The 15,267-nt window shown below is 42.9% G+C and overlaps 1 protein-coding gene across 1 annotated transcript in view; it reads left to right on the plus strand.

The window, feature by feature from the left end:
- Positions 1–15,267, plus strand: part of VWA3B (von Willebrand factor A domain containing 3B) — a 242,141-nt gene that overhangs the window by 103,422 nt on the left and 123,452 nt on the right. Inside the window, exons 13-14 of the mRNA XM_063459114.1 lie at positions 13,280–13,378; positions 14,585–14,767. Of these exons, the coding sequence (XP_063315184.1) occupies positions 13,280–13,378; positions 14,585–14,767 (282 nt within the window). The remainder of the gene's footprint in view (positions 1–13,279; positions 13,379–14,584; positions 14,768–15,267) is intronic.

Raw genomic sequence — 15,267 nt, forward strand, 5'->3', positions numbered from 1 at the left:
CACTGCTTGAAGAAGGTGTCTTCCAGAAACTGGCAGTAGGACTGGGAGTTGAGCTTGACTCCATCCTCAACCCGAAAAGGCCCCACAAGCTCATCTTTGATGATACCAGCCCAAACCAGTACTCCACCTCCACCTTGCTGGCGTCTGAGTCGGACTGGAGCTCTCTGCCCTTTACCAATCCAGCCACGGGCCCATCCATCTGGCCCATCAAGACTCACTCTCATTTCATCAGTCCATAAAACCTTAGAAAAATCAGTCTTGAGATATTTCTTGGCCCAGTCTTGACGTTTCAGCTTGTGTGTCTTGTTCAGTGGTGGTCGTCTTTCAGCCTTTCTTACCTTGGCCATGTCTCTGAGTATTGCACACCTTGTGCTTTTGGGCACTCCAGTGATGTTGCAGCTCTAAAATATGGCCAAACTGGTGGCAAGTGGCATCTTGGCAGCTGCACGCTTGACTTTTCTCAGTTCATGGGCAGTTATTTTGCGCCTTGGTTTTTCCACACGCTTCTTGCGACCCTGATGACTATTTTGAATGAAACGCTTGATTGTTCGATGATCACGCTTCAGAAGCTTTGCAATTTTAAGAGTGCTGCATCCCTCTGCAAGATATCTCACTATTTTTGACTTTTCTGAGCCTGTCAAGTCCTTCTTTTGACCCATTTTGCCAAAGGAAAGGAAGTTGCCTAATAATTATGCACACCTGATATAGGGTGTTGATGTCATTAGACCACACCCCTTCTCATTACAGAGATGCACATCACCTAATATGCTTAATTGGTAGTAGGCCTTCGAGCCTATACAGCTTGGAGTAAGACAACATGCATAAAGAGGATGATGTGGTCAAAATACTAATTTGCCTAATAATTCTGCACTCCCTGTATGTATGTCTGATTAAGCATATAAACACTATTGATCTTAAGCAGAAGATGCACAGTGTTATGAATTTAGCAGCTATTGGTTATGTATGTATATGATTTAAAAAAAATATATATATTTTGGTATAAAGAGTTTTAATCCAGTCCTGGATTTGGTGCTGTTGATTCATTGGTTGCAGGGCTAGCCTAGGACATTGTGCTGCCTGGGTCCAAGGCAGTGGTGTATCGTGGTTTTGCGCTGCCCTAGGCAGGACAAAACTCAGGCGCTCACCCTCCCCGCGCCACCCCCACCCAACCTTTCCCCCCGCCCCGCATTCTAAATACACACACATTCACTGACAGATACGCATACACTAGCTAACAGAAACACACACTCGCTAACAGAAACACACACACACTAACAGACTCACTCACACTCAGTAACAGACAAACACACTCACTAACAGACACACACTAACAGACACACACTCACTAGCAGACACACACACTCACTAACATACACACACACTCACAGGCAAACACACACTAACAGACACACACACACTAACAGACACTAACAGACACAAACACTAACAGACACACACACTGGCACACACACTAACAGACACACACACTGACACACACACACACTAACAGACACAAACACTAACTAACAGACACACACACACACTAACAGACAGACACACACACAGACACACACTCACCCACCAACATTAACACATTTTTTTAAAATTTATTTTTAACACATTTTTTATTTATTTTTTTTTAACACATTTTTTTTATTTATTTTTTTAAAATTTATTTTTAACACATTTTTTAAAAATTTATTTTTAACACATTTTTTAAAAATTTATTTTTAACACATTTTTTTTATTTATTTTTAACACATTTTTTAATTTTTTTTTTTAATTTAACACCCCCCCCCCCAGCCTCCTTACCTTTGGGAATGCTGGGGAGGGGGGGTGTCTCTTCCTCCCTGGTGGTCCAGTGGCTGCTGGGCGATCGGGCGGCACTGCCTGGCGGGCGGCCGGTGTTCTGTCAGAACACCGGCAGGCGAGGGAGCACTTCTGCTCAGCTCCCTCGCGCGCCTCAGAGTGAGGCTGGGAGCCGGAATATGATGTCATATTCCGGCTCCGCCTCCCAGCCTCACTCTGCGTCTGGCGAGGGAGCTGAGCAGACAGCTCAGGGGAAGTGCTCCCTCGCCGGCCACCCGCCAACCCGCCCGCCAGGCAGTGCCGCCCGATCGCCCAGCAGACAATCCGGCATGTCTGTTAGCCGCAAGGCTAACAAGACATTTGCCTTGGGCATTTGGGGGGCGGCTTTTTTTGCCGCCCCCTGGAAAATGCCGCCCAAGGCAAATGCCTTGTTTGCCTCGCGGCTAATACGCCCCTGGTCCAAGGATGAAATGCTGCCCCTCCCCCCCCCCCCCCCCCCCCGCACCAAAAGCACACCAACATCTATTATGTTATGCAGTGTGCGTAATGAATGCAATGTCGGTTTGCGTAGTGGATGCATTGTGTGTATAGTGAATGTTGTGTATGTGTTTCATGGATGCTGTCTGTTTTTGTGTCATGGATGTAGTGTGTATTGTATGCAGTGTGTGTGGACTACATTGTACTACATTGTATGTGTGTGCACGTTGGTGCAGTGTTTGTTTAGTGTATTCAGTGTGTCTAGTGCATGCAGTATTTGTGTGGTGGATGCAGGGTGTCTAGTGGATGCAGTGTCTGTGTAGTGGATGTAGTGTCTGTGTCTCTATGTGGACACAGTGGATGTAATGTCTGTGCAGTGCATGTAGTGTTGGATAAGTGCTGGGGGGATGAGCAGTTTAAATTACCTGAGTGCTGGAAAGGGGGGAGAGGGGGTGTAGTATGTAGGAAGGTGACAGTATATAGGGGCAGTGTGTAGGAAGGTGACAGTGTGAGGGAGCAGTGTGTAGGAAGGTGACAGTATGGGGAGGGCAGTATGTAGGAAGGCTGTGGGGGGCAGGCTGTATGGATGACATTGTGGGGGGGCAAGATGTGAAGGAGATGATGTGGGGGACAGGCTGTGAGGGGGGGCATGGTGTGGGGGTGCAGGTTGTGGGGGGACAGACTGTGGGGGTGCAGGTTGTGGGAGTACATGGTGTGGGGGAGCAGTCTATGTGGGGACAGGGTGCAACATGGTGTCGGGGGAAGGCTGTGAGGGACATGGTGTGGAGCAGCAGGCTGTAAGGGATGGGGCAGGGTGTGGAGGTGCAGGCTATAAGGGATGGGGCAGGCATTGTGGGGAGCAGGCTGTGGGGGGTTGTGGTGGGGGGGACAGGTTGTGGTTGCGGGGCACAGGATGAGGTGGGGGGAACGGTCTGGGAGGCAGGTTGTGGTTGGGGGAACAAGTTGTGGCTTAGGAACAGGTTGAGGTTGGGGACAGGTTGAGGTGAGGAGAGGGCAGGCAGTGTGGGGTGGGCAGGTTGTGGGGAGGCTGTGACAAGGCTCACCAACGTGAGATACCATTTCCCTGGTGATCCAGTGGGATCGCTCTCCTGCCTGCAGCTCCCTCGGGTGTGAGCTGCAGACCATGTGGTTTGAGTTCTTGCGAGCTTCGATCAGAGCGGTGCCGTGGTAATGCATGCATATTTTCATTGAGGATATATCTGCTAACAGTGAATATTATTTATTTTTTATTTGGGCAGTGGAGTGTCCCATTAACCTATTTTTTTAATTTGCTATCAGATCACCAGAGCTTGTTGCCTTGTGATACAGTATATTTCAAAACTATCCCAACAAGTTTTAATAACACAGAGATTACATTTCCTGTATTTTGCCCTGAGAAGAAAATGTTTCCCAATACTCTTGATATGCTGGTAGACTGTGTGTATAGTCTTGCAATTTGTTTTAAAACTTGTACCAGAAAAAAGTTGGAGGTTGTTTAATTGAGTGTCCATAATGCACACAGCATAATGAGTCTCACAGCAGACTGGCTTCACGTGTGTCATTAAAAACTGCTGATCCAGGTTAAACACGTTTACACAACATGTAGACAGATTGTTATGCCGCAGCCTAGCTGGTTTGTGAAAAGATGTTTTGAGGTGATATTGGTGGATTTTCATTGTAGCTGTTGTTGATTCTTTTATTTTGTATTTTTAAAAACACAAATATAATTCCGGAACTCAAACTCCCATTACTTCTGGGTGGCTTCATGGACCATAGTATTCAGGCTTAAATGCCAGCCATTCCAAACTCCAATAACAGATGTTTTTCGTACCAGTCTATGGTCAGGAAATGTAAACGCACCATCCAATTTCATGCCGACAACCCTTTTAATAGCGTAGGTTCTAACAGTTAACAGTTAACCTGCTTATAGGCAAAACCTCTAATAAGACATTAATTTTCTAAATGTTTAATAAAATACATTGATACAATGTATTCAACCATAAATTGCGAATAATGGAGGTAGAGTCGTTGTAAGAAGGAAATTACACCATTGAATAAAATATTAATAATCTATTGGAACTTGAGTTAACAAATTTTTCCCATGAAAAAAAATGTATATTAAAGATTTGGCAAATGCCATCACAATCCAGTTCAATGTTGGCACATCTGGGGCACATATTGCAAATGAGGAAGAGACAAAAAAACAAACCCTTGTTTCATTTCCCTTCTTCTTTTGTGCATTATCTGTACTGACTGCCAGGCTGAATGTAAGACTTCTTTATGCTTTTTCTATGCTGACTAAGCCAATATAGAGGCACGCACGCAGTTGAGGATAAAGAAATGTTGATTTCTTCTTTTAATTTTATTTTTTGTAACTCACAAATTCATCTTATTAAGTAAACATGGTATTGCATGTCCTGGTAGCTGACAGTTTCCCTTTAAACACATGTTGTAGCCATGCATGCAAACTCTCATTACACTAACTGCATGGATATGCCAAAGAAGCTTAAAGGGAAACTATAGACATCAAAACAACTTTAGCTAAATTAAGTACTTTTGGTGTATAGATTATGCCTCTGCAGTCTGCCCATCAAAACAACTTTAGCTAAATTAAGTACTTTTGGTGTATAGATTATGCCTCTGCAGTCTCACCGCGGGGCAAACGGGGCACTCCTGGGGGGCCAAAGCAGCTGCACCGTGAACCCCTGCATTCAAGCTTCAGCACTACATACAAATACACGCCTGTGTTAAACACCAACATTATATGTACACACACCCCTGTATTCAAAAACCAACACTACACATTAATACATGCTTCCATTCAAACGCCAACACCACATAAATACAAACATATTCCATGCAAAAACCTGTTTACATTGAAACACACAAAAACTGCTTAGTGTTAAATACAAACCTGCAAACATGGGTAAATGGTAGAGTCCCAGCTGTCAAGGCATTGCCGGAGTTGCACGACAGATGGGGATCTACATTTTAAACATCCTTGCAATAGGGAGGCCCCAAAAAATATTCTTGCACCTCTCTACTTTAGGTTGCCACTGCGTTAAGGGTGATAACGTGATTGCACGCCTGGGGAGGGTGTACAGTAAGCATGTCAAACTCAAAATGTGGCACGGGCCACATACACAAGGTTTAAGTTTATGTGGGCCGCACACACACACACACACTCACTGACAGACACACACATACTCACAGACAGACACATACAGACACTCTGACATACAGACACACACACTCACTGACAGACACACAGACACACACACACAGACACACACACAGACAGACACACACACAGACAGACACACACACAGACAGACACACACAGACAGACAGACAGACACACACAGACAGACAGAAACACACATACTCGCTGACAGACACACACATACTCGCTGACAGACACACACATACTTGCTGACAGACACACACATACTTGCTGACAGACACACATACTCACTGACAGACACACACACACACTGACAGACGCACACACACACACACACTGACAGACACACACACACATACTCACTGACAGACACACACACTGACACAGACACACACGTACAGATAAAAGACACACATACTCACTGACAGACACACACAAACACACTGACACAGACACACACATACTTGCTGACAGACACACACACACACTTACACACACACACATACTTGCTGACAGACACACACACTTACACACACATACTTTACTGCTCATTACCTTATGGAGCCGATGGGGGGCATCTCCCTGGGGTCCTTCTGCTCCTCGCAGCTCCTGCGCACGGTTTAGTGATGCCGGGTGCCGGTATATGACATCATATTCCGGCGCCCGGCTTCACTCCAGTCGGCGCGCATGAGGGAGCAGTGAGGAGCTGGAACACTGAGCTCCCTCGCGGCCCTTCTCCCCGGCCGGGTAAGTGTTAGCAGAGTAGGCACCTGCAATGTGGGCAAAGCAGGGGCCTACTCTGCTATAACACTGAGCATGTACTCGCGGCTCGCCGGGCCGTAAAGATGGTCTTTGTGGGCCTCATGCGGCCCGTGGGCAGCGAGTTTGACATGCTTGGTGTACAGGGTCCAGGGGGCCCAAGCGAATGCTTTGCCCAGAGTCCAATCAATATTAAAGACGGCCCTGAGTCTCACTGCTCAATTCTCTGTCATTTAGTAGTTTAATATGTTTATATTTTCAATCAGATGTTAACATACTTTAGATGTTTTTATCTCCTGCTCCACAAACGTTTATCAAACACAGGAGGTTTCTACAGGGTCTAGCAGGCTATTAAAAGTGCAGAAGATAAGACATAAGTTAAACAGACTGTGTAATAAAGGAAGTTTAACCCCTTAAGGACACTTGACATGTCTGACATGTCATGATTCCCTTTTATTCCGGAAGTTTGGTCCTTAAGGGGTTAAACACAAGGTCTTTCTTTACAGGAGATGTTTAGGAAGGCTGTATGTGTCACATGCAAGGTGGATAAAAAAATAAGTGAGTTATCTACGAAACAACTAAAGATTAAAATTAGGAAAAGGGCTTTTTAAAGTTTGATCTTTTAGCTGTTTAGGTGATAATTCCCTATATTTGTGCCCTTATGTGAGATTTCCATATTTAAATATACTAAATTGGGGTGCTATTTAGCAGATAGCTCCCTTATTTGCTGTCCTTAAATATGGCAATCCCACATAAGGGTAGCAAATAGGGGATTTATCTAATAAACCAAGATTGAAGTTAAGAGGTGTCAGCCCACAACAAGAAATCTGTGTGGCTAATGTGAATGCAAATGTGTTGCCGGATGCCAGCATGCACAGTCAATCGCAGCATATTACCCCATATCCTAGTGAAACATTTTAGTGCCCCCCACCCCCAGTTTTGACAATGGTATCTTATGTGCCCCCACCCCCCCATATATTGTTCCTAGAGTTGCCATTGTGTCAGTGTGTGTCTGCGTGTCTATGTATCTGCATGAGTGTATATGTATCTGCATGTGTGTATATGTGCATGCATCTCAGAATCTCGCCAACATTACACACAAATACACCCCATTTTAACGTCAACACTACATACAATATATAACCACACCACTGCATTCCAAAACCACACTACACACAAATGAATGCTTGCATTCAAACGCCAACACTAAATACAAACACATCCTTACATTTACTGAAACATACTTCATACAAAAACATGCTAACATTCAAACACACAAACACTGCTCAGTGCTAAATACATTCTAAAAAATTGCGGTCGTTTTTAACATTTTAAAATAGGACGCGCCCTGGGGGACAAATGCTCTAGGTTCGCCCCTGTGCTGGGCCTATGCATCAAAACTGCTTCATTAAGCTAAAATTGTTTTGGTGACTATAGTATCCCTTCAATTTTAACAGCTACATAGTGTTACTAAAAACCTATGTTATGGATGGATTAGTACAATGAACAAAAATAATATAACAGATACTCTAATCATGCTAAATATGCTTTTAGGCATATATTGTATAATGATGGTTTTATGCTATCTGATCATGCTGTTTTAATTGCACGTATATGGCCCAGGTCTGTGTTTTTATGACAAAGCTTAAAGAGTAATAAGGAGATGATGGATACAGATCCTACACTTTACTGATAACATGAACTGCCTGGTAGATTTTAGCTGACTGGGCAATTCACACTAAGTCACACTTCTCATAGCATAGCTGTTCATGTAACAATGTTACTATGCATAGAACGCCAAAAAGCTTGATTGTAGCACCTTCTACTGCGCAAATGTGTCAGCAACAAAGGAAAGGCCAGGTAGAATGGAAATACTCCCTATTCCTAAAATACTATAGTAGTAGTAACAATAACTTGTGTGGAGCACAACATTTGTTCTTTATGCAATAACTCTGTATATACAAAATAGCATGCTCTTTGCATAAATGCACCAGATAAAGCAAAATTCACATATTTGTAACCACTTTTTACATTTTATATTTGTATATTATGGTAGTTTAACCCCTTAAGGACACATGACATGATTCCCTTTTATTCCAGAAGTTTGGTCCTTAAAACCACTTAAGGACACATGATGGAAATATTCCATCATGATTCCTTTTTATTTCAGAAGTTGTGGCCTTAAGGGGTTAAGGGGTTAAAACCTAATACTAGGCTAATCCACAAGGATCTTCTGTTAGCTTCACTAAGCTAAACCCGGCACTGCCAAGCTAAGGTTCTGGCTGGATAGAAGGCAGTAGCAGATGTTGATGGAGCCTAGGTAAGTTGTCAAAACATTCCAAAACAGTTTAACTATTTACCCTCGGAGACCACCATGTGACTACTGGCATCATAAACACTATGGCGAGCTGTAATAGTTATGGTACTTGGGGTGTTTCTTTATAGCTCTGGGAAAAATCGATTTAGGTGATTTTGGTATTTTTAGGTATGTTTTTGAAAATTCTACAAGCTACTGACAACATTTTTTATTGTAGTTGCTATGATGCTATTAGGCCGTGGGTGCTGCCCCTCTGATTTTGTGCACACAGTTTTCAAACCGTTAGACAAAAACTGTTCTACTGATAAAGAGGTAATAAAATGCATAATTCTTAGAGTATGCAATGCTAATTAATATAAGCCACACAGTGCTGTGTGTGTTAGCATCATGCAGATGCTTGCATAAGCTCTTTATTGGCCAAATTATAATAACAGCAAAGTGTACCAATAGGTGAAAGAAAAGGCACTGATACATCAGTTCCACCTCTTCATAGAGGTTTGTACTCTTTTACTCATTTGGCAAAACAGAGTCAGTCCATCTGGATTTTTCCCAAGTTAGTTCCATAAAGTTGATGAAGGTTGATGGGTTCTAGCAGGATATTTTCAAATAAAGTTGCTTGAGTTATATGTGTAGTATTGATTGGAATGCAGTATAGCAGAACTGCAACTCTAAGGAAACACTAAGTCCCTGAGGTAAACCAACATTGCCTTCTCTCCTGGCAGACTTTAATTACAGTGGCATTCTCACTCTTCGCTTGGCTAAGCAAGGTAGCCAGCTGGAAAATGTTATTACTACCATGTAATAATATGAATTAAACCATCTTCCGTGTCATAGTGACATTTATTTTGAGTGATACAACAATTTGCTTTTGTGAGTTGCCATAAATGAAATTTATAATGTTCTTTGTGGTATGTTTTTTTATGAGCAATCATTATATTCTGTGATGATATAATGATGCTCATATTTATTTTTTAATCCATAGAGTTGATGACTACACTTTAATCAATCTTTATATACATACAAACATTAATGTTTACATATTCATAAAGCTGACATCTGGTGAATTAATTAACAGATCATACCATGCAAATACTCATCAGGGGATCCACCGTACTCATTTTTTGTATGTACTTAATACAACTGTGTTTACACAGTACACACATTTACAAATCCACATGCAGCTTGTTTGCCACTGGTATGGAAAGTGGAATGAAATCTGTTGTTCAGGTGTTTTGCTGTGTGTGTTTAGCTATATAAGATGTCAAACATTTCTCCCGCCAGGCTATATGCCTATGTGACTACCTGAGTTATATTGTGATGTTATTCAGTAAACCGTGAGTTGTAGACAAATGACATGGCAAATGCAAACTGGAAAAAGAGAATGTTTACAGTTTGGTTATTTTGTCCTAGAATTTGCGATTCCCTAGTCAGTTCTCCACAGTCCTTGGTTCAGGGATTTAAGGTAATGAGTACATTTCCTCACATAACATTTTTTTGAAACCTCTAATGTACGTTAGACAACCTTTATTTATAATTGTAATGTTTCAAAGGGTGGATTTATTCAGGGGTCAAGTCCTGGGGAAAAAAGTGTGGGAACTCACCCAAGATCCAACCCCCCCAGGGATAAGAGTGTATGGAAGGGTGATAGGGTGTGTGGGGAGGTGACAGTGTGCGTGTATGGGGGGACAGTGTGCGTGTATGGGGGTAGTGACATGGTTTGTGTGTGTGGAGAGGTGACAGGGTTTGTGGAGGGGCTGTGACGGTGTGTGGGGAGACAGTGTGGGTAGGAAGGCTGTGAGAGGGTAAGGGGGCTATGAGAGGGTGGGGGACTGTGAGAAGGTAGATGGGCTGAGTGAGGGTTGGGGCATGTGAGAGGGTAGGGTAGGGGGACTGTGAGATGAGTAGGGGGATGTATGGTGGGTAGGGGGGCTGTATGGTGGGTAGGGGGACTGTGAGTGGGTAGGGGGACTGTGAGTGGGTAGGGAGACTGTAAATGGGTAGGGGGCTGTGAGGTGGGTAGGGGTTCTGTGAGGTGGGTAGGGGGGCTGTGAGGTGGGTAGGGGTTCTGTGAGTGGGTAGGGGGGCTCACTGTCAGACACACACACACACTCATTCACTCACACATTCACTGACAGACACACACACACACACACTGACAGATATACACACAGACTCACTGACAGACATACACACACACACACACACTGACAGACACACACACTTTTTTATTTTAATTTAAATCCACCCAACCTTTGGTAGAGCTGGGTGGATTTTTTTACCTGGGGTCCAGTGGGGCTGTTGGCCGGAATGTTTGGGCAGGAAGCGGTCAGCTGAGTTCCAGGTGGGCGGCGAGGGAGTGCTGATTTGTGAGCTCTCCTTGCTCAGCTCCCTCGCGCGCTGCAGAGTGATGTCGGGAGCCGGAATATAAAGAAGAAAAACTACCACAACAAGAGGACATAGTCTTAAATTAGAGGGGCAAAGGTTTAAAAATATCAGGAAGTATTACTTTACAGAGAGGGTAGTGGATGCATGGAATAGCCTTCCAGCTGAAGTGGTAGAGGTTAACACAGTGAGGGAGTTTAAGCATACGTGGGATAGGCATAAGGCTAGACTTAAGATAAGGCCAGGGACTAATTAAAAGTATTTAGAAATATGGGGCAGACTAGATGGGCCGAATGGTTCTTATCTGCCGTTACATTCTATGATTCTATGTTTCTAATATGACGTCATATCAGAGCTCACAAATCAGGGCTCCCTCGCTCGCCCGCCTGGATTTCAACCGACCGCCTGCCCCAAGGCTAACAAGGCAAATGCCTTGTTTGCCTCCTGGGCAAACAAGTCCTGCAGGACCACTAACGGGAACAGCGTTCCTGCTGTGGAAAAAGTGCAGGAACGCCGTTCCCACGCGTTCCTGCAGGACTCGAGCCACTGGCGTATATACTGCGGTCGCAGGGGTCGCAGCTGCGACCGGGCCCGTCACTCCAGGGGGCCCGGCTGCCCTGCAGACCTCTGCGACCGGGTGCCCACCATCATCATTTGCGGCAAACCGCCGGGGCCGCATGTTAAGGTGCCCATCGGGTGGCCCATGCTGTGAGGGCCCCCCGATGGAGATGGATTGTCAGGGGGCCCGGTCAGCACTGGGTGCTTTAACAGCGTGACCGGGCCCCCTATGATGAGATCATCACATGCTGCAAGAAAGTGACTGCATGTCACTCCTCTCAGCTACCAGAGAGCCCGCGCGTGAGGAAGAACAGGGAGTCAGAGTGTGAACTCTGACTTCCATCAACCTGAGCCACCACTGGAAGTAACCCTCCATCACGTTAAAGATAGGAAACAGGAGGGTGACTTAAATATCGTGTGTGTGTTTGTTTGTATGTATGTGTCTGTGTCTATCTGTCTGTATGTATGTGTGCCTGTCATTTTGTATGTATGTGTCTTTGTATGTATGTCTTGTGTGTGCCTGTCTATCTGTCTGTATGTATGTGTCTTTGTATGTATGTGTGTCTCTATGTGTGTGTCTGTCTGTATGTGTCTGTGTCTATCTGTCTGTCTGTATGTATGTGTGCCTCTCTGTTTTTTATGTATGTATGTATGTGTCTTTGTATGTATGTGTGTCTTGTCTGCGTGTGCCTGTCTGTCTGTATGTATGTATGTATGTGTGTCTTGTCTGTGTGTATGTGTGTCTTGTCTGTATATATGTGTGCCTGTCTGTTTGTATGTAAATTTGTCGTGTGTCTGTCTGTATGTGTGTGTGCCTGTCTGTTTTTATGTTTGTATTTGTCTTTGTATGAATGTGTGTCTTGTGTGTGTCTGTCTGTATGTATGTGTGCCTGTCTGTTTGTTTGTTTGTATGTATCTGTGTCTTGTCTGTATGTATGTGTGCCTGTCTCTCTGTCTGTTTGTATGTATGTGTCATGTCTGTATGTATCTGTGTGTGTGTGTGAGTCTGTCGGGGGGGGGGGGGGGAGGGAGTTAGATGGGGGAAGAGGAGGGGGGGCAATGATCAGTTTCGCACCAGGGCTCCATGGGTTATGTGTACGCCACTGACTCGAGCCCTGGGTTTATTATTCTGAAATATTTTGTATTAAATATTGTCTGTTATTGCATGCTGGGGTCTTACTGTCTCCAATTACCACCTTTCCTTCTGCTTCTCCATGTTTGGTGAAATCATAGATTGACTTTTGACACAAAGATAACTTGGAAAAAAAAACATTTTTTTAGCAACATTAGCTGATCAGATGGTTCCCAGCAGGAACTTGCTGATAATTGTAACCGAGGTGGACTGGAGAGATAAAAATTTTAAAATCATCTATATGTGGAAGATAATGCCAACGGTATACTACACATGATGTAGACATTAGCCCGTGTTACAGTTCCACTACTTATTAACAACTTCTGTTTAAAGGATGGTGATTCTGCAAATCAAAGGCAACTTTTCTTTTGTATTCACAAACTTTGAAATGCGTTAATGGTAGATTTGATCTTTAGCATCATATGGAAAACAAATTACCTAACAAAGTATACTTTATTTATTTTATGAAGAAAACGTTTAACAGGCATTTTGCATGTTTTGTAATTGTGTCTATTCAATAATGACCAAGAATGTACATTTGTAATGAGCTTTCTAGTGCTAAAATAGATGATCTATTATTGTAGTTCATATAAATCATACTACTCTGCTACAGTTCATTATTCAGAAGTTGGATTTTTATTAATTCTATTTTTATTGAAAGGTTGGAGGCTCAACAAACACCATGGAAGCTCTTCAGGTTGCCATTGCTGACAATAACACTCAAGCAGTGTACCTCCTTACTGATGGACGGCCTGACCAGGTACTTGTCAGTTATCCAAAATGTATATGGTGTTCTCTCTTTACTAGCTTTATTCTAAGCTAGAACATTCATTTGATTACATGGGTGCCAGTCAATCTGGGAGAATTATTTAATTTAAACTTATTTTATTCTTTAGTATCTTAAATAGAATAAAAATATAAAAGACGAACAAAAATGTGGTAATAAAAATAAAATGATTTGTTTAAAAGGCCTCACTTAACAATCTAGAAGGCCAGATGTGGTTCTCCAGTCATGGACTAGGGGAATGACGTTGTATGATGCATACTTTACTCCATAAATCTTAAGGACACAAATAAAAACACAGAGTATGTTTGGTAAATAGATCTAATTCACACTTTTAGGTGAACCTGCAGGTATGAAGGTCTGGTAAGCATAGTTCCATGGCGGCTCATGATCATCTGTGTTGTCATCACAATTTGGGGGTTGAAACCATTAAGTATCCTACCGATTTACCACAAGCATTAGCGCAGATTTGCTAAATAAGTGCCTAAATATGACATTGGACATCCAAATAGTAAAGATTGCAGAGACATCAATTAGACATAATTATATTAGTAGTTCACAGTGCTATTAATGAGTAACTACAGCAAACAAGGTAAGGCAAGAGCACTGAATGCAGGAAGTAAAGCTGACTAAAGGTAAAGTGTGCTTTTGGTAAGGCCCAGTTGTAATTTGCCCCAGTGGGGACCGGGATAACCCCCACCGGTCCATAGGGGGGGAAACAGGGTACTTGCTTTAGGGGATGTAGGTCCAGACCGGGAGATCGTCCATTTCTCCCTTCCTAGGACCATGTCAGGTGTGTAGGCCGAAAAATGAATTTGAGCTGCTGGAGATGAAAAGAGGCTCCAAGTAGAACGAGATCCATTGCATGCAGGAACCAATATTTAGTTGCTTGGCTAATGTTTGAGGGTGTAATCCCACTACAATGTCAAGTTTTAAATGTATTTTTTTTTTACCAGGAGCACACACTCTGCATGCCTTGCTGCCATGCTGGTCAGGCACTGCCCCCTGAGTATTTTCAGAACTGCCATCTTAGTAGTGCAGGCCAGGGACAGCTCACCCATATTAGTTTGTTACCCGCTGCACCCCAAGTGCACATACCTTATGCACATGCCTTATTATGTTACTTGGTCCTGCTAGAAATAAGAGTATTGCATAACATAATTTTTCTTCTCTTTTTCTCAGCCCACACATACTATTCTTGATCAGGTGAATTGCCAGAAGCAAGTTCCGGTACACACAATTTCTTTCAACTGTGATGATACAGAGGCAAACAGCTTCTTGCATCAGCTTTCCAGTGAGACGGGTGGGCGTTTCCACTGCTATAATAGTTATCAGAAGGACCCTGAGGCTCCACAACCTTTTGTGGTAAATGGGTACACGTTGTTAAAATCATATGCATTAATCATCAATGGTAACTGTAGCTACAACACAGATTAAAATGTATAGAAATGTTCAGGTTATATTATCTGTATTATAAATCTAACATATAAAAGTTAGTGTGTTTAATAAAATGGAAGCTTGCAAATATATAATTTACTGAAAACTATGTGGTATAACCATACTAAAAATAATGGAAAATTCTATATATAGAATGGGTCTGTGTTTGATAGAGCGTTATTAAAGTTTTTCTCTAAAAATAAAAATAATATTTCATAATACACACATACTGAAAAAAATGGATCATATATATAATTTGTGGGAAAAAATAGTGTTTGTTTTTGAGATACATGACACATTAAATCCTGTCAATGACACTTTGTGTTTCTTTATAAAGCGGGAAGGCTGCTGGCTTTACTCACTGGCAGTCACTCACTACTTTTCTCATGGATATATTAATCCTTTAGGGTATGTACCTTATTTAATTT

Source organism: Pelobates fuscus, chromosome 1 (genome assembly GCF_036172605.1).
Source record: "Pelobates fuscus isolate aPelFus1 chromosome 1, aPelFus1.pri, whole genome shotgun sequence".
NCBI lineage: Eukaryota > Metazoa > Chordata > Amphibia > Anura > Pelobatidae > Pelobates > Pelobates fuscus.